General features: G+C 55.9%; 7 protein-coding genes across 7 annotated transcripts; 2 read left to right on the top strand and 5 right to left on the bottom strand.

Annotated features, from left to right (window-relative positions):
* Positions 1–861: 861 nt before the first annotated feature.
* Positions 862–1,515, bottom strand: BDZ99DRAFT_345663 (uncharacterized protein; the record flags this gene model as incomplete). The annotated part of the gene is made up of 3 exons (XM_033714432.1): positions 862–1,112; positions 1,165–1,377; positions 1,434–1,515. Coding segments are annotated over 3 exons (546 nt in total), but the record flags the coding sequence as incomplete, so codon positions are not given.
* Positions 1,516–2,756: 1,241 nt separating this feature from the next.
* On the bottom strand, positions 2,757–3,656 carry BDZ99DRAFT_474582 (uncharacterized protein; the record flags this gene model as incomplete). The annotated part of the gene is made up of 1 exon (XM_033721917.1): positions 2,757–3,656. The coding sequence occupies one exon, from the start codon at positions 3,654–3,656 to the stop codon at positions 2,757–2,759; it is 900 nt and encodes a 299-aa protein (XP_033579372.1).
* A 3,056-nt stretch (positions 3,657–6,712) lies between these two features.
* On the bottom strand, positions 6,713–9,034 carry BDZ99DRAFT_439529 (cytochrome P450 monooxygenase-like protein). The gene is made up of 3 exons (XM_033717659.1): positions 8,678–9,034; positions 7,302–8,434; positions 6,713–7,192 (listed from the first exon to the last, which is right to left on the bottom strand). The coding sequence occupies exons 1-3, from the start codon at positions 9,010–9,012 to the stop codon at positions 7,047–7,049; spliced, it is 1,614 nt and encodes a 537-aa protein (XP_033579371.1). The 5' UTR covers positions 9,013–9,034; the 3' UTR covers positions 6,713–7,046.
* A 343-nt stretch (positions 9,035–9,377) lies between these two features.
* BDZ99DRAFT_439527 (uncharacterized protein) lies at positions 9,378–13,163 on the bottom strand. Its single transcript, XM_033717658.1, has 4 exons — positions 12,602–13,163; positions 12,468–12,551; positions 11,251–12,214; positions 9,378–11,202 (listed from the first exon to the last, which is right to left on the bottom strand). Exons 1-4 carry the CDS (start codon positions 13,027–13,029, stop codon positions 9,715–9,717), a joined length of 2,964 nt encoding a protein of 987 aa, XP_033579370.1. The 5' UTR covers positions 13,030–13,163; the 3' UTR covers positions 9,378–9,714.
* Positions 13,164–13,632: 469 nt separating this feature from the next.
* On the top strand, positions 13,633–14,101 carry BDZ99DRAFT_486961 (uncharacterized protein; the record flags this gene model as incomplete). Its single annotated transcript, XM_033722809.1, has 4 exons — positions 13,633–13,680; positions 13,739–13,835; positions 13,934–14,028; positions 14,081–14,101. 4 exons carry the CDS (start codon positions 13,633–13,635, stop codon positions 14,099–14,101), a joined length of 261 nt encoding a protein of 86 aa, XP_033579369.1.
* A 253-nt stretch (positions 14,102–14,354) lies between these two features.
* Positions 14,355–15,750, bottom strand: BDZ99DRAFT_413107 (cysteine proteinase). Its single transcript, XM_033716680.1, has 2 exons — positions 15,158–15,750; positions 14,355–15,104 (listed from the first exon to the last, which is right to left on the bottom strand). The coding sequence occupies exons 1-2, from the start codon at positions 15,526–15,528 to the stop codon at positions 14,531–14,533; spliced, it is 945 nt and encodes a 314-aa protein (XP_033579368.1). The 5' UTR covers positions 15,529–15,750; the 3' UTR covers positions 14,355–14,530.
* Positions 15,751–16,455: 705 nt separating this feature from the next.
* On the top strand, positions 16,456–19,686 carry BDZ99DRAFT_413104 (uncharacterized protein). The gene is made up of 2 exons (XM_033716679.1): positions 16,456–19,220; positions 19,278–19,686. The coding sequence occupies exons 1-2, from the start codon at positions 16,545–16,547 to the stop codon at positions 19,377–19,379; spliced, it is 2,778 nt and encodes a 925-aa protein (XP_033579367.1). The 5' UTR covers positions 16,456–16,544; the 3' UTR covers positions 19,380–19,686.
* The last annotated feature ends 347 nt before the right edge of the window (positions 19,687–20,033 follow it).

Below are 20,033 nucleotides of genomic sequence, written 5' to 3'. Positions count from 1 at the left end.
CTCTAACGGCAATAGGTTATCTGAAGAGGCGGTGTTTCGATAATTTCCATTCCCAACATGTCCTGTCCTGGATGGAGCGGAGTAGGTCATACCGTTCGCCGACAACCCACCCATCTGCAAACTGCCCGAAGTTGAGATACCTTGATGATCCCTATTCCCATGCGTGGCGCCTCCGTTCCCGATCGTGGCGGGCGGGTTACGGTAGGGGAGAGGCTGTGACGGGAACCCTTCTGAAGTGCTGGCGTTCAACGACATATTGGATCGATGATCCGTGGTGGTATGCTCATTGTTCGAAGAGCTACGGTATGCAGGGAAGCTGTGGCCGTCGCTGTAAGTACTAGGGGCTTGTACGGGCTGATGTGGGCTGCGTTGTTGTCCGAGGCTATTATGAGCTTGTTCTGGACTGTATCCGTATTGTGGAGTAATAGCGCTCGTCATAGAACGCTCTACTAAGGTAGAGAAGCGCGAGTCGGATCTGTAAGAGGGCAACTGAGGCCCACTGGAAAAGGTGAATACACCAAGCCCGTTTGTATTCATTGACCCAAACTGATAGTCCGCACTGCTGTGCGGTACTGGTGTTGACGGAAAGGTGGCGTTTTGGACAGGATATTGCTGGTACATGTTCGAGTTGTAAGTCCCCCTGCTATCATAGTTGCTAGTCTTTAAGCGTTTAATAGAGGAGGGCGATGACCCATCGTCAAAGTAGCCGCTGGAATATCCTCCCGGTGCGTAAGCGTCCACAGACGGTCGGGCGGCAAGCGTGGCGGGGGGCGCGTTCGGCGGCTTGTACTCATATCCTCGCTTGCTTGTTTCGAAGTCAGTGTCTTGTTTGCTGTAGAGGAGAGTGGTGGGAACAAACCCTAGCGTCGTTCGTGGTTCCTTTCGAATCCTCAAATGCATGCCTTGCTCGTGGAAAGATTTGGTGAGATAATTCGATTCTGACAATCCTTGGAAATCTTTCTGTGTCTGGACTTGGAATTTGTCTGAAATGACCGCGCCAAGGTACACTACTACTCCTTGTCCATCCTTCCTCATTTCATATACGGAGAATTTCAAGCGGTAAGTGCCGACAACCTTAACAGAAATATCTCCGAACACGAAGTAACAGCCATCTTTGAACCAGTTAGCAAACGACTTGTTGGTAAGGGATATTTGTATCATTACCGATGTTGACCTCATTTTTCAATCGGTTGGCAGACGAGACGAAAGTTCCTGCTAGCGACTTGCCAGGTGTGTCGTCGTAGTCTTGGTCTACGTCCGCCTTGTAGAGGGTTACAGTCGAAAAAATGTAGGGATTATTGAGAAAATGTTGCGATGGGTCTACGCGTCTCTCCACTTGAAGCTCTACAAAAGGAGGCGGGTCGATCGGCTTGCGATCTAACACTTGTGAGCATCGACACCAACTGGTGGCATGGAGGATAGAGCAGACTGACTCTTTTCGGTGCCAGTGGTTGAGACTAGCGCTACTCTTGGTTGCTGGCGGACGTACAACGAGGTTGAATTGCTGCGTATGCCGAGATTAGTCGTAGGGACAGCAGCGTGGGAGGCAGAGCGTAACGGCGATTTCAACTCGTACCTGGGCAATTCTCCTGGGGCGGGATATGGTATGGGTGGGGGGGCAAAGGTCTGCGCAAAGTGCTGGCTGTAGTATGCCATCTGCGCCATGGAGAAAGAAATCGCGGGCGTCCGCGTGGGTGAGCTTAAGCAACTATGAGGAGGCCACCCGTGGATCAAAAGGCTGCCCACGCAGGAAGCGGGAGCAGGCCTGGCAGTGATACAGTAGGGTACCTGTCACCTGGCGCCGTGAAGATGCCGTCAAACTCTTTGGGGCAAGGTTTGTAGGTTCCTGGCCTGGCCGGTCTTTGCACGTAGGAGAGCGTCGAGGCACCGTGGAAAAGAACTACCTGGGTTCCTACGGGGACGGCTCGAGCAAGGGACACGGTTGAGGATGAGGAGAGGATTTAGTGCAGCGCGATGGCGATTGTGGCCTCGGGGATCGGACTTTTTTATGGACAGTGCTACGAGAGAGCTGTAGAAGGATATATAAGATGTTGGGCGAACCACCCCGAGGCAGATGTCGAGGTTGAGAAGATACAGAGACGACGAAGTCGCTTTCCAGCGCAGATGCTGGTAGGAGCCGGAAGGTGGGAGTGGGCTCTGGTAGCGAGCCTAACGAATAACGATCGGGGCCGGCGTTTGCAGCAGGTCCGGACTGGTCGAATGATTCGCAAGTGATGGAGCTGTGGAAAGAACCGTGGAAGTCCAGGCACGAGAGGCATCCACCGCACTGTCGAATCCACCGCTATATCCACCGCAACCACGACTGCACGACTGTTCAGCGAGTCTTCAGCGCTGCTTTAGTCACGGCGGTCGTCTGCATGCGCTGCCGTTGGGCGATTCGAATAAGGTTGTGGGACTGGACTCGCCCGACGCGTGCCGGCGCGGTTCGCTCAGTGCAGAGTGTCTGGTGAGCTCACTATTCCAGCGTTTGCTCCACCCGCGCCCCCCAATTTTGGCCACACGCTATTCTGCTCGGGAGTGTGCCGAGCAGTCAACCCTGGGACGCCGCGGGAGATGGCGCAATCTTGGGCCGCCTCCACAGCGAGACGTGGGGATGGCCTCAGTCGTCAAGAGGCAACCGTGGAAGCATAGCAGCCGGCCGCCGTCCCGTCCCAACGATTGGCCGCAGCAGGAGCGCGTCTTGGGAGCGCTGCACAGAGGCCAATGGTAGAGGCCAGCGTGCGGCAGTGTCGGAATCAGCAGCACAGCGATGGGCGACGAGACGATGGATCCCGCGGAGGCATCAGTCGGCGCGGCAGTGTGGAGCAACGACGAGGCCGATGGGGACTCGACAGCGGCCGGAAGAGACGCGGCCGCGAGAGAGGAGAGAGAGGGCCAGTGAGGCGCTCGAGGGGAGAGGTCCAACGGGGGGACGCAGGGCAGGTGGAGCCGTCGCCGCAGGCCTCGTCCAGTGCGGCGAGACGATCGAGGTGCAGCAGGAGGGCTGTCGCAGGGCACAGTAGCTCAACGGCCGACGCCACAGCACGCTCCAGAGTCGTGGTCTCCGCCCAAGATATCTTCGCTACCAGACCTGCTCCCGGCTGATCGCCGCGATGTCGATGCCCAGCGCACGCCTTCACTCTCCAGGGGCGCTGCACCACCCAGCCTGCTGCCAATGCTGCCTGGAGTCGCCGCGCTCGGTGCAGCGTGTCGTGCGGCCGGGATGGCGTTGTTGGCGGTGCAGTGCCGCGCAGTGCTCCGCCGGGAATGCGGTCAAGGGAGGAAGCTGGCTGCTCTCTGACGGGCCGCGCTAGGGACATGTAGCGACGGCGGGCGGCACAGATGCAGACGCGGCGGGAGAACAGAGAGGCAAAGGGGCGCGCGTGGAGTGACGATGCCGCGCTATATGGCCTCGCTGGCGCCGTGAAGTTGAGACAGTGCCCGTCCACTGGCGGTGCTGCAGCCCGCCGGCCACCTTCCCTCTCCGCCGCCTGAGTCTGCTTGAGTCTGCTGCGTGTGCACACCATGGCGGCATCGGCGCTGGCAACAGCATGGGTGCGGCAGAGCCCGTCCGTCGTGCGTTGACGGCATCCGGGCCTCCAGCATGGGCTTGCTGGAGCGCAAAGGGCTCCGGAAGCTCGCCCGCCACCGCCCATTTGCGCAGCGCCAGCCCTCTAGCCGTCAGAGTCGGGACGGCGTCTACATTGCTGGAGCGGCCGTCTATATAGCTGTCGCTGGCGCCCATATCTCAACCTACCTCTCCCGCGCCGAGCCCGTCCCCCTCTGGGCCGCACTACCTCACAGCAACGACGTCCCCTTTGGTCGACTCTGGACGGGCCCCGATCGCCCGTGGTGCCACACCACGTCTCGCACATGCGTCTGGTGCGCGTTGGCGCCGGCTGCTGGAAAACTGATAGAACTCTGCGGGCCTGCGAACCCCTCGTGGCTGCAGCTCCTACCGGCCGTGCCACAGAAGGACGAACGAGACCGCGCCGGGCGACGCTCGACCGAGACGAAATGCAGGAACACGCTCCCGTTCCTCGCCATGACAGAGGGCAGCGCCAGGGTGCCGTCCCGAGCACCTCGGACGTCGAGTTGAGCGCAGACGGAGACCAGAGCGCGGCGGCCAGGGCAAACGGGAAGACGCATTGGCGCCAGTCGACGGCAAGCGGCAGGCCGGAGCAGTATGGGCCACAGTGCTGGGCTGGGAGGGCGAGGGCTGTGGCGATGGCGAGGCCGAAACGCTGATGGCTGGTGTCGTTGTCGTCGTCGTCGTCGTCGTTGTCGTCGAGGAGGTCTGAGCGGCACGGCTCACATCTCAACTGCTGCACCACCGCGTTGCTACAATTTTACACCTCACTCGAAGCCCTATTCGCCCGCGCCTTCAGCCACGACGGCCTCTCTCCTCCTGCGCACGCTGTCCACCGGAGTTGCCTCGTGGCAGCGTCTTAGGCACAACTCTATTGCTCGGCAGTCTCCCTGTTGACGTCGCCATATACCCGGCCCTGCTCATACTGCCAGTCGCCCGCCAGCATGCGACAATCAACCCCGGATTTCAGTTCCTCTTCCCAGGCGCCGAAGCAATCTCGCCGCGGCCAAGCCTCTGCGGGACCGTGGGCCCTCGGAACCAGCTTCCTGCCTGTCTCCCCCCGTCGCCAGCACTTCAGGCCCTGTTCCGAGCTGTGCTGTGTGTACAGACCCTCTCCCCGCCGTACCTGCATTATGCGCCGCCAGCCTTCTCCGCACGGCGCAATTGCTGCTCAATTGCATGCACATGAAGCCCCCCGTTGGGCTCAATCTCGACGCCCACCGCCGTTTCCGGGATCCGTTGTGGTGCTAGCCCACTGTTGCTACTCTGGGCCAGCCTGAAGCCGACGCTGCAATAGCCTTGGAGTAGCTATACCGCCCAAACGGTTTCCGCCCTTCGCCGCCCGCCGACCAGGAGAGCCTTACAGCAAGACCCTCGCCATGCCGGGATGAGTATCGAGCGAGGGCCGAAAGCGGCTTGAGCCCCTGCTTGACTTCCCGAACCGGGCAGGACGGCAGGACGGAGCAGGAATGTCGAAGAGAAAGCTGACCTTCCGTATAGCAGAAACGGACAGCGCCTGTGCTACCAAGTCGGCTGCTGGCTGTATGTGGAGGAGACCCGCTACTTAATCTCGCCCGCTTGGTTCCCTGTAGCAGCTCTAGCGGCGCTTCGGCTGCACATGCTCCTGAAACCCCCGGACCACCAATCCACGCAGCGGGCGCGGAGCCGTCAACGGTAAGTCGAAACGCTATCGAGCGATGCTGCAACTGCACATGCCGAGACTTTGCGCTGCATCTGCTCTCGAACAGGGAAGAACCCGGACCCTGCGTTTTGAGCAAACCCGGGGGATCTGCGTGCGAGCGCAACATCATGCTTGAGCCTCTTCCACAAGCCTCTCAGTTCTTGCGACAGTTCAATGTGCGAACCGCTCGGCCTGTCGGGTCCTTTAGGCCCCAAAGTGCAATAGACCAGGCCAGCCAAACCCCACAAACACCGCGGAAACAAACGCCCATTTGATGCATTCCCGCTTACCCCAAATATATCTCAGCAGTCGGTTGGGGGGCTGCAAGTTTCCGCGCCTCTCGGAGATTATAGCTGCAGTCCTGTCCTGCGAGGCCGATGGTTGAAACAAGTGACCGAAGATCAAAATCAGAGAAAGCACGTTTCACCTCGTACATGTCTCCAGCACCTAAAACAGCATAGCGTCGATGCGAATTGCAAGCAAAAAGTGGCCTGAACACCGCTTCTCTTAAAAGGGCTTCAACAAGTCAATATCCATTCTGCAAGAGAGAGAGAGACCCCCCGAGCTACTAAGCAGCAAAACCCTAGACCACATCTTCCCCTGCGCTCGGCTTGCCCGATCTCTCTTCGTCTCCGACTGAAATGGCAGAAAAGTCTTTTGTGCCCAAACGACTCACTCCCCACTAACATGCATCTGGACTATCCCACTCCCTCACCCTCTGCAGCACCGAGACCATTAAATCGCCGACTGTCGCGCTTGCGCAAAAGCCGTTGCATGCACAACAAACCAGGCGCCCTTGCCTGTCCACCACGAGGCCGATCTGCTATGTACGTCCTTGGCCATATTCAGCAGACACCGCAGCATATTCATTCCCTCTGCCCGTCGGCGTCCCTGGACGACGCAGCATGCAGGAGGACATCTGCCACCCGAGCGGGCCCTCACAGGCGTTCGGTTCGTCGACACTGACAGGCACACGACGACCAAAGCACCCCTGCGGGTCCGCATCCGCATTTTATGCCCCACACACTAGCAACTCAAAACGGACCTACTCTTCGCCACAGATCTAAGCCTAACCCTTGTGAGTCGCGCTGCGTAGCTGTGTCAACTGCAGCCGGGGCGGGCTCTACTCCGCTGCAGCAGGGCGATAACGCAGCTGTTCAGTGGCTGGCGCAGCAGACCGTCAAGTTCGTCTTCTCTAGCGGGGGCGGCAACTGGACGGATCGGCTTGTGTGGATGGTCACGAGTTGCCGCGGTCTGATCGGAGTGATTCGAGAGTGGTCACTTCGAGGACCCAGGCCCACGCTCAAGTCCGGTACGCCCAATCACGGCGGCTGACCACCTGGCAGCGTCTGTGCAAGAGGACCGACTGGCTCGCAGTGATCAGCAAGAGAGTGCGGAGGTGAGATAAGATTAGCGTGGCTGACTTTGTTTTATCTGAAGTGATGGGAGTCTAGAGACCTGTCATTGACATCACGCATGGCTTTTCTGGATATTTAGATGCATTCCTTCTCTTAGAAAAGACGCATAGCACACCTACTCAATCCAGGAATAGTAATCTGAATGCCTATTTTTATCATCCATTTCATCATCTGCTATGCTCCACTTCCCATTTGTCTATCAGCTGATGGTTACCGCCAACGCTATTGCACTGACCGTCTCAGTGTCACCTCCGGACAAAGAGATGCTTGTATACTAGTAACAGACGCTTCACACTGATCCACCGACTGTGGCACTGCCTAACTGACGGACTGACAGACTCTCTAAAGCAGCACTGCACTAGCCCGCAGACACAGGCACCAACGTGATGATCAGCTCATCGCTCGTCGGCGGCGCCGTATACGCATCGCGCTGCTCGATCCCCTCGTCGTTGACGATGCTAGTGGTGAAATTCGAGTAGATGGCCGCGAGGATGTGTTTCATTTCTGTAAATCCACTGTTAGCAACACAAACCTCAACAAGGCAAGCAAAGCCCCATCATTTCCCCCACTCCTTCCCCCCCCAAAAAAAAGCATAGAAAGACACCACACTCACGATGAATAGCCAAATGCTTCCCAACACACATCCGCCCCCCACTCCCAAACGCCCAAAACCACCGATCCATCTCCCGCCTCCTCTCCGTCCCCTCCTCCGCCCACCGCTCCGGCCTCCACTCCCCCGCCCGCTCAAACACGCTCTCCTCCGCATGCAACAACCCCGCGCTCGCGCTCACCCTCACGCCCCCCGGCACCCACACCCCCTCGGGCCCCAACCTGCACCCCCCCGCCGGCGTGACCCGCGGCTGCGGCCCCGGAATCGCAGGATGCAGCCGCAGCGTCTCCCACACGACCGCGTGCAGCAGCAGCAGCGCATCCACAGCCTTCGCGCTCGGCAGCGCAGGCGCAGACGCCGGGATGATCGGCGGCTCTAGCCCCAGCAACTCCGCGCGCAGCGCAGCCTGCAGCGCCGGCCGCGAGGAGAGCTCGTGGACCGCGTACGCCAGCGTGATGCCGCTCGTGTCGAAGCCCGCCGCGAAGTGGTCGAGCAGCTCGGACGCGGTGGTCAGATGCGCGGTGCGGTCCACGGCTACCACCGCTTCCTTGGACGAAGGGGGTGGGGTGGCGACGGCGGCGTACAGCGTCGCGTACACGGTCGGCGTGTCTGCGACCCCTTGCCCCTCCCCCTTTTCCTTCTCGTTTCCAATCGTGCGAGGGCTGCTAGCTTGCGCGGCGGTGTCGCACATCTCCAGCGCCCACGCCTCGATCGCCGCGTTCGCCTCGCCCACGAACGCGGGCGAGAGGCGGATGCCGAGGAAGCGATGCACCCACGCGCTGAGGGTCGGGTGCTCCTGACCCCAGAAGCTGAAGCCGTGGCGCGAGGTGTACCAGCCCAGGAAGCGGTCGCGCGCGGCGGGGTCGAGGAGGAAGGTGGAGGAGGCGCGCAGGCCGAAGAGGTAGGCGGTGACGATGTCCATGGTGGCGGCGCTGAGGAGGGCGTAGATGTTGAGCGTGCCGCCGGTGGGTTGGGTGGCGGAGAGGGCGGGCAGGAGGCGGGTGTAGAGGATGAGGGAGGTTTGGGCGGCGAGCGCGGGCGAGGTGGCGAGGGTGGTTTTGCTGTAGAGGCTGCTGATGAGGCGTTTGCGGTGCGAGTGGGGGCGGGTGGGGGAGGTGGAGAACATATTAGGGATGCTGAGAGAGAGAGAGGGGTGTTAGTTAGGGGTGGGAGGACTTGGGGGGGATGAATTGGGGCAAGAGGCAGAGCGACAGTATCGAGAGGTCTTGAAATAGAACATAGAATATAGCATGTATGACAACCATATTTACCAATGAAAACTGTTTGAGAAGATTGTGATGAGATAGAAAAGAACTGATTTAGAGTGCACAGAAGCCTTGGCATCATATAGCAATGAAACCTCAACAAATCAGACTCACCCAAAATTCTGAAAGAAGTTATAAAACCCCGCCTCGCCAGGCGGCTTTTCCATCCCGCCCGCATACACCTCTCGCAAACCCCCCTGAATACAATTCACACTGACCTCGTTGGGCCCCAATTGAACAATCGGTCCAAGATGTCTGTGAGCACCCCAGATCGCCGCATTCTCATGGCTGCGGTACCGTTGAAGGTTTATCCATAGCGAGGAGTAGCGAGCAGTCCAGTGGGCGGCGGGCAGGTGGCGGAGAGGGGAGAGGAAGAAGGGGGTAATAAGGAACGTGTAGACGAGGTAGGAGATGGAAACGATGAGGAAGAGAGGTAGGATGGGGAGCATGTTTCTGAGTCAGAAGGGAAAGTGTTCAGCGGTGATCTGGCAACAAAGAACCCCGCTGTGAGTGATAGTGACGAGTCTGAAGCCTGATTTGAAGGTCTATACAGACTCTCGGAATTTGTTGGCGAGGCTAGAGAGCAAGGTGATGGTATAAATGGAGGAAGTCCGTACAGTGTGCGGACGGGATAAACGTGACGTTTGCAGGTGGATCGTGATAAGCTTGCATTAGCTTCAACGGGCGGCCTAACGACCATTCGCGTAGACTTACCGCTTGCGTGTAAGCGAGGAAGCGTTGTGCAGGTGTTCAGCACTTTTGATTGGCTGAATATCCATACTTAAATGCTATCCTTCAAGCCTTTAGGAATATCGATGGTTAAAGCATGTGAGTTACTGCCTCGATACTTTATTTACGAACTACTACCTATCCAATTATGGGCCGGATTAACTAGGTTATGCAACGCCATGCAGATTAGAAGGTATTCGGCAACGCAAGCCCGCTATCCTTTTCCCATCCGCCCAATGTCCTCCAGATGAAAGGGGTGAGGAGAAGCAGAGAAGTCTGTCTAAGACTGAGAGACGCCGTAGACACCCAGCACCAAAAGCCGAGCCGAGACACCATACCTTCAAGAATCGTACACGTATCCAGCAGAACGACCGGCCTAAATCGCTGCGGTATAAGCAAAGACCCATGTCAAAAGACTGCGTTCACGCATCCGCCATGACCATATCCAACGGCTCTTCCTCGCCCTCTGCATCGAGGTCTTCGTCAGCTTCCATCTCAATGACTTTCCCTCTCCCCCTAGTCGTTCGGGGACTCGCACTCGCGGCACTTGTCCCGTTGACTCGGACTTCGCCTCCTTCGTCTTCGGGTGTCTCCCCTAGACCTAGGCTAAGTTCAAAGCCAAGCCCATTAACGGATTCATGGAGCTTACTACGAGTCCTCCTCACGGTCGTAGATGGCGTGGAGACTCCATTGCTTACGCCATTGAGCAGCGGCGAAGCCTTGCCCATAGCCTTGCCAGTGCCATTGCGTGATGGAGATATCTGCGTGGAGTTTCCAAGCGGCATAGGGAGTGGGGTGACGTTGACACTGTTGCGCTTAGCTGGTGTGCTGGGGCGACGGCGAGCTCCGAAGGGACGACCAGCACGACGCTTAGGAGCTGGCATACCCGGAGGAGGAGGGTAGACTTCGAAGCGGGTGGGCGGGATGCGATATGCGGCGATTACTGTAGGGGGTGTAGCAGCGTTGCCATTGCCGTTTGCGAGGGGTGTGCCGAGTGTCGACACGGCAATAGAATCTAGAAACGGGGTCATGGGGTCTCCGTCATCGGCTTCGTTGTCTTGTGAGCCTGTGTTAGACATGGGACGGGAAGCTCCCCCGGCTGAGCCGTTGACCTGCTTGGCCAGGGCCATCTGGACGCCCTCTTCTGGTACCAGGTCGCCGTCTTCCTGCTCCTCGTCGCGCGGCTGGACCGTGTGAATGGCAGGGCCATCTTCGTATTGAGAGATGTTGTTGCGGCTCATAACATATGGAGTCCACACAAGAGAATCTTCTTTGACTCGTGGGTGATTGCGTGCGTTGGCCTTCTCAACATGCTGCTTGAAGAAGGCATAGTCGAGCCTCAAGGCGTATGTCTTGGTGATAGGATCCCGCACTAGAGCACGGAGACCTTCGAGCGCAGATATAATATCGTCGGGCGTCATGCCAGTACGCTTAGAGATCGTCGTGATGCTGATAGGGTCGCGTTGGTCCTTCAGTTCATTACACAGGACGAGGCGCCAGTAATTACGGTAGGTGACAAGACCCATGTCACTGAGGGGCTTCTCCGGGCTGCCCGTTTTCTCCTCCTTGCGAGTGAGCAAGTACGAGAACTCAATCAGGAATTGGCCGTATCCTTTGCGCTGGTGGATGGGGAGGACAAGGATGCAGGAGACATTGTTGAGCGAGCTCGGCCGCTTTTCTTTGGAGAAATAGCCCACGAAGTGGCAGCCAAAGTCGTTGTTCTCTGTCATAACATAGAAGAGGAATGGTTCCACATCGTAGTAGAGCGTCTTTGAGCCCAGGAAGAGTTTGGCAAGCAGGCAAAGGTTCTGACAGTAGACAGGATTTTTGCGACCATCGACTTCGAAGAAGCTGAACTGTTTATCGCGATAAATCTCATCGCCTGGAGGGTGCTTGGATGGGCATTTTAACTGAAAGAAGTTAGCACTGCTCTAAGTTACGAATAGGGACTAATTGACCTTATGTCTCCATGCCACGTAATCCGAGTTCATGTACTTAAGACAGAACTCGCAAATATAGAGCACCCTGTTCTTACTATACTCTTCGGGATACGGCGCTGCGTGCCATGTGTCGATCTCCCAGCCACCAAAGCTGATACATTTGATCTTGCTTGGAGGCCCCGACACCTTGTGGGCTCGACTGGAAGCTTCCGGGATACCATAGAGAGCAACTTGTTTCTGCTTCCAATCTTCTTCCGCCTTTTGTCGAGCCTCCTCAAACCTCTTTCGATCAGCTGGACCGGGGTACGTCTTAGATGTGTCTGCATCCGCTTCTGAGAGAATGCCACCATATGGTTTATTCTTCGTCTCATCCACGTCCTTCTCAGCGAGTGCATAGAACGGCGTGGCATAGTGGTTCTGTATAGCAGGGTAGTGTGATACCTCCGGCTCTTCAGGGACGACTTGCTGCGTTTTGCGTGATCGATCGCGGATGCGTTTCTTTTTGGGTTTGGTTGACAGGATCTTCTGGAGGCGTTCATTGTCCAGGTGAAACGCAACAATTAGGCTGACGCCGGGAGAGTCCACAGTCCATGCCAACAGCTTTTTCTCTACTTTAGACCTCGAGCTACGAGCCCGCGATGACCGCTTCGGCGATGTCTCTTCGGCCCCTGTGTGATGCCCATCGTCAGTCTCAATAGCCTCAGACACTGCAATTCTTACAGCGCGAGGGGACGATGCGGCTAGTGACGCATCGACGGCTTCATCGTCAGATATTTCTTCTGACGGCCTGCGCTTCTTCCGTAGTGGCCGAACAGGTGCTGGCTCTTCCTCGTTCGATGCTTTGCGTTTCCGTAGAGATCGCGACCCATCCATGGGGTCGTCGGGCAATATCAGATCGTTGAACACGGAGTGCTGTCCTGGCTTATCCACACCACGGTGTGCAGGCAGGAGATCTCGTGCAAGTTTGGGCACTGATGATAACCTACGACGACTTGTGGGCTCTGCACTGTGTTTGGTGTCTTCTTCAAGCCCATTTTCTACACAGGTTTGGCACCGCCAGTGCTCGGCGTCTATATATGCGTCAGTGAATCTGGTGAATCGATGGGCGAAGTAAACAAAGGCTTACCATCATCGGCCCTAAGGGTATTAGCGTTTCGGGCGCATTGCCGATGTGCTGCAGGAACCAAAATCATGTCAGCTACCCGATCCGTCCAACAGCCTTGCCGGTAAATCACGCACCGTTATCCCCACACACGGCACACGCCAGATATTCTTCGAACTCTTCGCCTGGATCGTGCTCTTCGTCCTCTCCACAAAACCTGCCGCCAATTAGTTTTTCCTTTCACCACAACCCGCAAACAGCACTTACACGCAGCGGTTGGGATCGGCGATTTCGGTTTCGACTTCTTCGGCCGCATCGCTCGCTGCCTCCCACTCATTTCCCGCTTCGGATTCTGAGCTCGAATCGGAACCCTCGCTGTCGCTAGGCTTGGCATCGGATTCAGATTCCATGTCCACTTCAGCGTCATTGTCCTCATCCTCTCCGTCCTCTTCTTCGGAAGCTTCATTGTTTGCAGATATCTTGACAGCTCCAACTGGGTCCCCAGCTTCCTCATCATCTTCGCCCTCGGCATCCTCGTCCGAGCCCTCTGCGTCCGTAGTGTCTCCGCCCGGTGTTGTTTCGTGAGCTTGCGCATCCATGTCGACATCGTCCTCCTCGTGCTCGCCGTCTAGGTCGCTGTCCTCGAGGTCGTTGGCATTCGTCCCCTGCCCCAAGAGCCGGCTCGGCTCAGCCATGGCATATGTGACGGCGTTCGCCAGTTTAGAGAGGTACTCCAGGGTAGCGTTATTGAATCCGTCTAGCGTGATTTACATTGAAGGTGCGACCAACTGGCACCTCGGTGGTGCTGTCATGCAATGAGACCAGGCTGTTGTCTTGTCGCGTCGAGGAGGGAGTCGCAACGCGCCGAAGGGCCCTCTCGCGCACTGGAAACCGCGCTTGAGGGGTTGAGATTGATGGAGGCCCTTTCCGGGAGTGTGTAACTGATGAGAAGCTGCCGCGGTCGCGCTGTCAGTGAATGTGAAGCCGGAGACGGCGCCGCGCGCACGGTTCTGCGCGAAACTGGGGCAGAATGGGGGCACTTTCGCGATTCAAACTCACAGTGAGGGGCCTAGGGACAAGTAAATACGTGGTTCCGGTCCTGGTGATAGCAGGTCGATGGGGCGTGGCTACTGAAAGGTGCCCCTTGAAATCGTGGTGGTCTTGCGGGCGCGCGCCAAGCCTACCTCCCGCTCCGCTTCCAAACTTCCAATGCGACCTCAAGTGAGCGACTAGCAGCTCCTCACAACCACTTCAATCCATTGCCCACACCACATACGCTCGGTAGACGTCTAGCAAACATGGGGGTTCCGTTTGAAGCTCTCCTCCCCTATGGGATCATGCTCGGCGTACGCTGCCTCACCCGTGCCCTTCCGTAAGGGAAGCTCGAAGCTCACGCAAACGCAGATGTTCGCCGTCTCTGGAGTCGGTCTGGCGCAGCTCAGATATATGCAGAACGGCAGCAAGAGGAGCAGACGCGGACTCGATGCATGGGACAGGGTAAGTGATGAAATGCCCCGAGTTGCGGCATCTGCTAACGTACCTCTAGCAAAGTATGACACCACCTCCGGCGCCCCGAGAACAGCAAGCTAAGCTACACAGTGATGGACCGCGATCGACGATTGACTGGATTCGCGAGAGGACAAACCGACAAGGCCATTGCGCCAGAGGGATTCGAACTGAACAATCCCTGGACGGTATGTTGGATGTTTAAGTCATCGAGAAGGCCAGGACTAATTATTAGTACAGATGGAGAAGCGTTTCTACTAGATCAAGATGGAGCAATGAACACACCATGTTCTCAAGTACAAGTCCGTTTCATTCACTGGCACCAAAAGTGAAGAGCCCGTCCAGCATTAGGTCAGGCCTGTGAAGCGACAAATCTGAGCCCATGCCCAAACCACTACAATGCCTCGTTATATGTATATACACCTTCTTCCGCTAATTGGGGTGTATTAAGATAGGTTAAGCCGCCCTAAGTATATGAAAGTAGATCATTTTGAACAACCATTCGACTCGCTAAGCTACCTCGATCAGCCGCAGGGATGTGTACATAGACTTATGTTGACCCGTCGTTCCAAATCGACATCAGGACATTGACGTTTCTCAAGTAGTGGCAAGAGGTGTATACAAATATATGAGGGGCTGTATACTACTAGCAGAACTTCACGAGACAGGCCTTCCTTGCTACTACACAGATCAGAAATCCATCGAGCTCCTGATCTCAGTCACCCGTGCTCGAATGCCATCTCGCTCCGCCGGACTTAACTTGATCCTAAACACGTCCTCCAATGCCTTGAGACGGTCTGCCTCTGTCTCAAACGTCTGTTCACGTTCGTTCTTCCCTAGCATTCTCCACTTGAGGCCGTTCTTGTGGATTATCACCGCTCCGACAATTTCCTCGTCATCGTCTCCACCAAGCACGTGTTTAGCACAGATGATCACATGCGTGAAGAAGGACTCGGCGCCAGTGCTAGTATGGTAATTCATGACTGCGTAATCGCATGGCAGGAATTCCAGTTCGCTGAAGCAATAGACCTCTCCGAAATCGACGTTGTCGTTGATGCGGTGCTCGTATATCCAGAGTCGCTGGTCCGGATCGGTGTTCTCTTTGATGCTTCTCCACGAGAGCCGGATTGAGCCCGGAGTTATGTGTGGATATTCGAGTCCTGATCGATCCAATTTAAGAGGTTGTAGAGCGCCATTTGGGCCAAACCCGACATCCACCATATATTTGTCCTCGCCGATTGAGACCAGGTTGATCATATGGCCCCTTATTGATAGTGAGCAAGGGTGGTAGGTAGTACTAAGCATTGAGAGCCTTACCAGCCAGTGTAACCATGTCCCTCATTCACACGCGCTCCCGCAGAGTAGAGCTTGAACCCGAGGGATTTGAGCAATATCCCGAAAATGCGGTTATTCTCCATGCAGTACCCACCTCGCCCATCGCTCTCTACAATCTTCTTGTAGAGCTCGTCGGCGTGAATGGAGACATGCCGATGCGGAGAATAGTGGATGCTGAGATTCTCAAACGGAACTTCTGACAGATGGTATTTCTGGAGAACGCTCAAGAACGCGAGTGCGTCTGCATTACTGTCTTGTGCAACATCGAACTTTTGATACTTCGAGGGAAGCCTGATCCGAGCAAAATACTTCTCAACCTGGTCTCTGGAGAACGTGGGCATCTGGGCCGGCATGATTTCCGGAAATTCGGATGGAAGTATTTTCTCGTTGCAGAAGCAGGTGGAGTAGCAGGACGATGATCATTTACTTAAGATGATGACAGAAAAACAACAAATGCAAAAAGGGAAACGAAAACCACGCAAAGAACAAGAACCAAACTCGATGAAGGGGGGACTCAACGCTCTACAAATTCAATTATACACCCTTCTTTATCCGGGTGACGTGTACGAAGAGGGTCAAAAGTGGTGAAGGCCCTACGAAGTACCTCCTTAGCGCGGGGCAATATTTAATCCACGTGATTGGCACCTGCATTTCCCCTGCCAAGCTCGCGGGGTATGAAAAAGATGGCACTCTGATTCTAGAATAAGCTGCCTCGGGGTACATCTGTGTGCCGCTGCTTGGAGAGCTCATAGATAGCCTAGAGACTCTATCACTCTCGAAGACATTGAAGCACCCTTAGCAGTGGCAGACAGGTGTACACATGAGGCAGCATACTTGGTAAGCGGTAGGCCCCCTTAGATAGAAATTGGCAGTCCACGAATCCGGGGTTCTGATTTGGAGCTTCCTATCCATCAGGCACACACAACTTCTATGCTTCCTTGGCACCGCATCCTTTAGTATGGTGTTGTTGTTTATGAAATACCAGCTTTGACAAACCGCATAGCTCTCCGGGCCACCTCAGACGGTGTTGAACTGCTTGAGTATGCCACTTTTTCCCGCCTCGCGTGCCAAGTACGAAGGAAGCGCGTTCTCCACAGGTGCAGGGCTGAGATCCCTGGATGCCGCCAGCCTCCCCTGAAGACAGAGCGACTCGTCCTTTTTTTCGCACTCGACACACACCCTTCAGGCCTCTCCTTTGGTCTTCACATCTGCATACATCATGCGTCGTGCGCGGTGAACCTACTCTGTCGCCGCGCCTGCAGCTGTCCTTTACGCTCTACATTCTTTGACCTCGTACACCACACTGAACCGCGATCCTAGCACCATTCCTCCCAGAACCCGGGTTCCCACATCTGCACAGCCGTGGAAGATGCAGAGCAATGGCCTGCGCAATGCCTATGCGCCGAATGGAGACGGCCTAAGTCCCCAGCCGCCCTACGACTACCCGTCGCCGACCTCCAACTACCCGGCGTACATGGGCGGCACCAATCCCGCCTACGAAGACTCTGCCTACCAAGGGACGCCGCACTATGCCAGCAACACCTTTGTGCCTCCGCCAGACGTGTTCCTCGAGGGACAGAGGAAGCCGATAACCAGCAACATGCCCGACAGTACGCGCGGGAGCCAGGAGCGTAGCTCGACAATCCTCAAACGGGACCCCGTGGCCATGCACCTCCTGGTTGAGACGGCTATAATTGACAGCCAAGGCTTCGAAATCTTATCGTTCGAAGAAGTGGAGGCTCTAAAGAGGGAACAACAAACCATCAATACTCGCATCGACGCTGTTCAGCGCAAGCTTGCCCTCGAATCCAAGGTGCGCGATGCCGCGCAATCCCTCAACCGCCTACACTCGAAGAAGGGAAGAGATCAGGAGCGGGAAGCGGCCAAAAGCCACCGGAGAAGCTTTGGCAGTCGGAGCAGTACGGGCAGTGGAAACAGCGAAACTCTTGCAAAATCAGAAGACGAGTTTGCAGCCAGCTTGAAAAAGTGTGACGATCTAGGCCGTGAGCTACATCAACTCGAAACACGATCGCGACAAGTCGAGACGCAACTATTGCGGCATACCGCAGGAATTCTGCAAATTACACACGAAGGTCCCTCGAAACGCAGCCAGGACCGGAATTCCGCCCTTCCTGGCGGTGAAAATGGCCGACCGGATAGCCCGGCAAGCATCTACACCTACGAGAATGGAAGAAGCAATCGCGCCAAAGATGATGGTAATTTCGATGAGAGGAGTTTGTACAGATCGCCGGAGAATCTGGATGGGCTAATGCAAGCGTTGAAGAATGGCACCCACCATATGCCCCTAGCAGACCACGATGCTATTGAACGACAAAGTCAAGCTTTGAACTCGGTAGAGAAGCGATTGGAAGACTTCAATGATAGGTTGAGGGATTTGATTGTTTCGGCAAACCCTGAGCGCAACCAAGGTTACTCGCCAGCTCCAAAGTCGGCGCCAAACAGCCAGGACAGCCAAAGAGGCTCGTTAGTCGAACAACACTTGGACTTTCTAGATCAAGCGCTGCACGATGTTGGAGCGGAGCACAACCAATTGCACCAACAGGCCAGGCACTCCCAAAATGCGACTGAAGGCCGACTCGAAGGTATCAACAACCAACTCTACGCCTTGATTAGCTCGGCCCAGGGAGAAGATGATGCGAACTATCCACCACCTCCGGCAATATCAGGGCACAGTTCGCAGGATCAGATCAACTACATGGAAGAGGCATTCTACAACATCGAGCAACTGCATTACAACATGTCTGAGGACTTGAACGAATTCCGTTCAAAGTCAACCGATCAGCATTCTCAGTCTTCCCAATACGAAGCTACCCTAACCGGCTTGTGGTCTATCATCCTTGCCGGCGAAGAAGAGGCTCGTCAAAAGAAGTACCAGCGGCGTCAGTTGCTAGCAGCGAATCACGACGCCGAAGATGATGTATCTCCGGACGAAGAAGGCAACGCCAACGAAGAGTTCTCACTGCCCGCGTTCTCTAACAAGGTCCAATGGCTTTACAATCGTGCTACTACGCTCAAGGAGAAAGAGGCTATTCTCCGTCGACAAATTAAGCAACAGCGAGAACTCAACAGCAAGTCGGATGAGCAAAAAGAGCACGACTTTGCCCGTCTCAATGATGAAATTAATCAAGCCCGCGCTCAACAAGCCAAAGCCGAGAGTGAGCTTAGCCGTGCTATTGATCATCTAGAGCATATAAACAGCCAAGAATCACATCGCAACGCCGCGGACTCAGAAGCTCTTGTTGCCGAACAAGCTGCGCGGCACCAGGCAGAGGATCGCTACCACGAGCTCGAGTCTCAGATCGGCGAACTCCAAGATGATGCTCGGATCGAAGCTGCTGAGTTGCGTGCTGAGCTTGCTGAAGCCTCAGCCTCAGTCGAGTCTCTCAGTGTATCACTACGCTCTGCTACTGCGGAGAAGGAGGCTGCCGAGGCGCATGCCAGCGAGGCCGCAAATGCTGTCGCCAGCAAGGAACAAGAGCTGAGAGAGCTAGAGGGCGAAGTCATCCGACTCCAAACCGAGGTCACCATCGCTCGCGCAGAACTGGATGGAGCTTACGGCACTCGAGCGCAACGGGCAGCCGAAGTCGCCGCAAATCCCACGATCAAGAAAGAGCTCGACGAGCTAGGCGCCAGCAACGCCGCCCTAATCGCAGAATTGGAGTCTCTCCGTCGTGCTCACGACGCCGCGGCGCAAAGCGAGACCGAAGCCCGTGAGACGGAGCGCAACCTGAAGCAGGAGCTCGGCGCCATGGCTTCGGAGTACGAAGCTCTCACTAAGGATATGATCCAGAACGAGAAGGACCGCGATCGGTTCGAGGCCATGATCGACTCGCTCAGAGACGAGAAGGAGAGCTTAGAGATGGAGCTAAGCGACGAGCGGGTGCGCTGGCTGGGCGTTAGGAGTCCGGGTGCTCCGATGGCTCAGCCGGGTGCGGCGCCCGAGGCGACGAGCATTAGGATGCTGCGCGAGGACTTTAGGAAGATGATGAGAGACCGGACAGCTGAGGGCTTGAAGGCTTTGAGGGTATGTCCAGCTCGCTGTAACCTTTTACCGATTGATCTCACTAACATTGTCAAACAGGCCGAGCAAGAAGAACGACGCAAGTTAGAAGCGCTCGTCCGTACACTGCGCAGAGAACAGGCACCGCAGAAATCAAGCTTGAGCAAGACCATGACTGCGTAACCCCTACCTACGTCGGCATAAATATGAGACCTACGATTCTTCGCTTCGCGCCAGCCTATTTGATTCACTTCTTTAACTTTGGCGTTTTTGGCACTTCGAGCGATGGCGACTTTGGGGATAGGAGCTGGACGGCTGCCTGCTTACCGGATTGATTGGATTGGAATGCGGTTATAGTGTACTTTGATCTTCGAGACACATGAAAGGGAGCGAAAGACGTTCTGAGCGTTGAGCGGCGATTTTGCAAACGCATATGTGGGCGTTAGGATGGCGTTTATAGGTGAGATTTTGCGGATTTTTTGTTGTGGGGATGTGAAGGGGAGATGATGGGTTTTTGGGCGGGCTTTTGTGGGTTCTGTATACCTAAGAATAAAGTATGGGCGCTGCTAAATGTACACCCTATATTTACTCGGTGTACACCCCTTTTCTACTCCGTATACACCCTTCTTACGTCTGATCTTCTGATTGGTCCGGAGGAGTGCTCCGGGGCCTCCGATTCGCTCGCTTACGTTTCTCACTAATTCCAAATGCTCTCTCCAAGTGCGGCGTGGCCACAAAGCATTACATCCTGATCCTCAACTTCCTCAATACACTCACCATGGCCCTCAAACCACCACCGCCACGGTCCTACTGTACGCTAGATGAAGCCGAGGAAGT

Source organism: Mytilinidion resinicola (genome assembly GCF_010093595.1).
Source record: "Mytilinidion resinicola strain CBS 304.34 unplaced genomic scaffold BDZ99scaffold_6, whole genome shotgun sequence".
NCBI lineage: Eukaryota > Fungi > Ascomycota > Dothideomycetes > Mytilinidiales > Mytilinidiaceae > Mytilinidion > Mytilinidion resinicola.
Note: the sequence above shows the minus strand (reverse complement) of the source record. Positions and strands in the feature narration are given on the sequence as shown.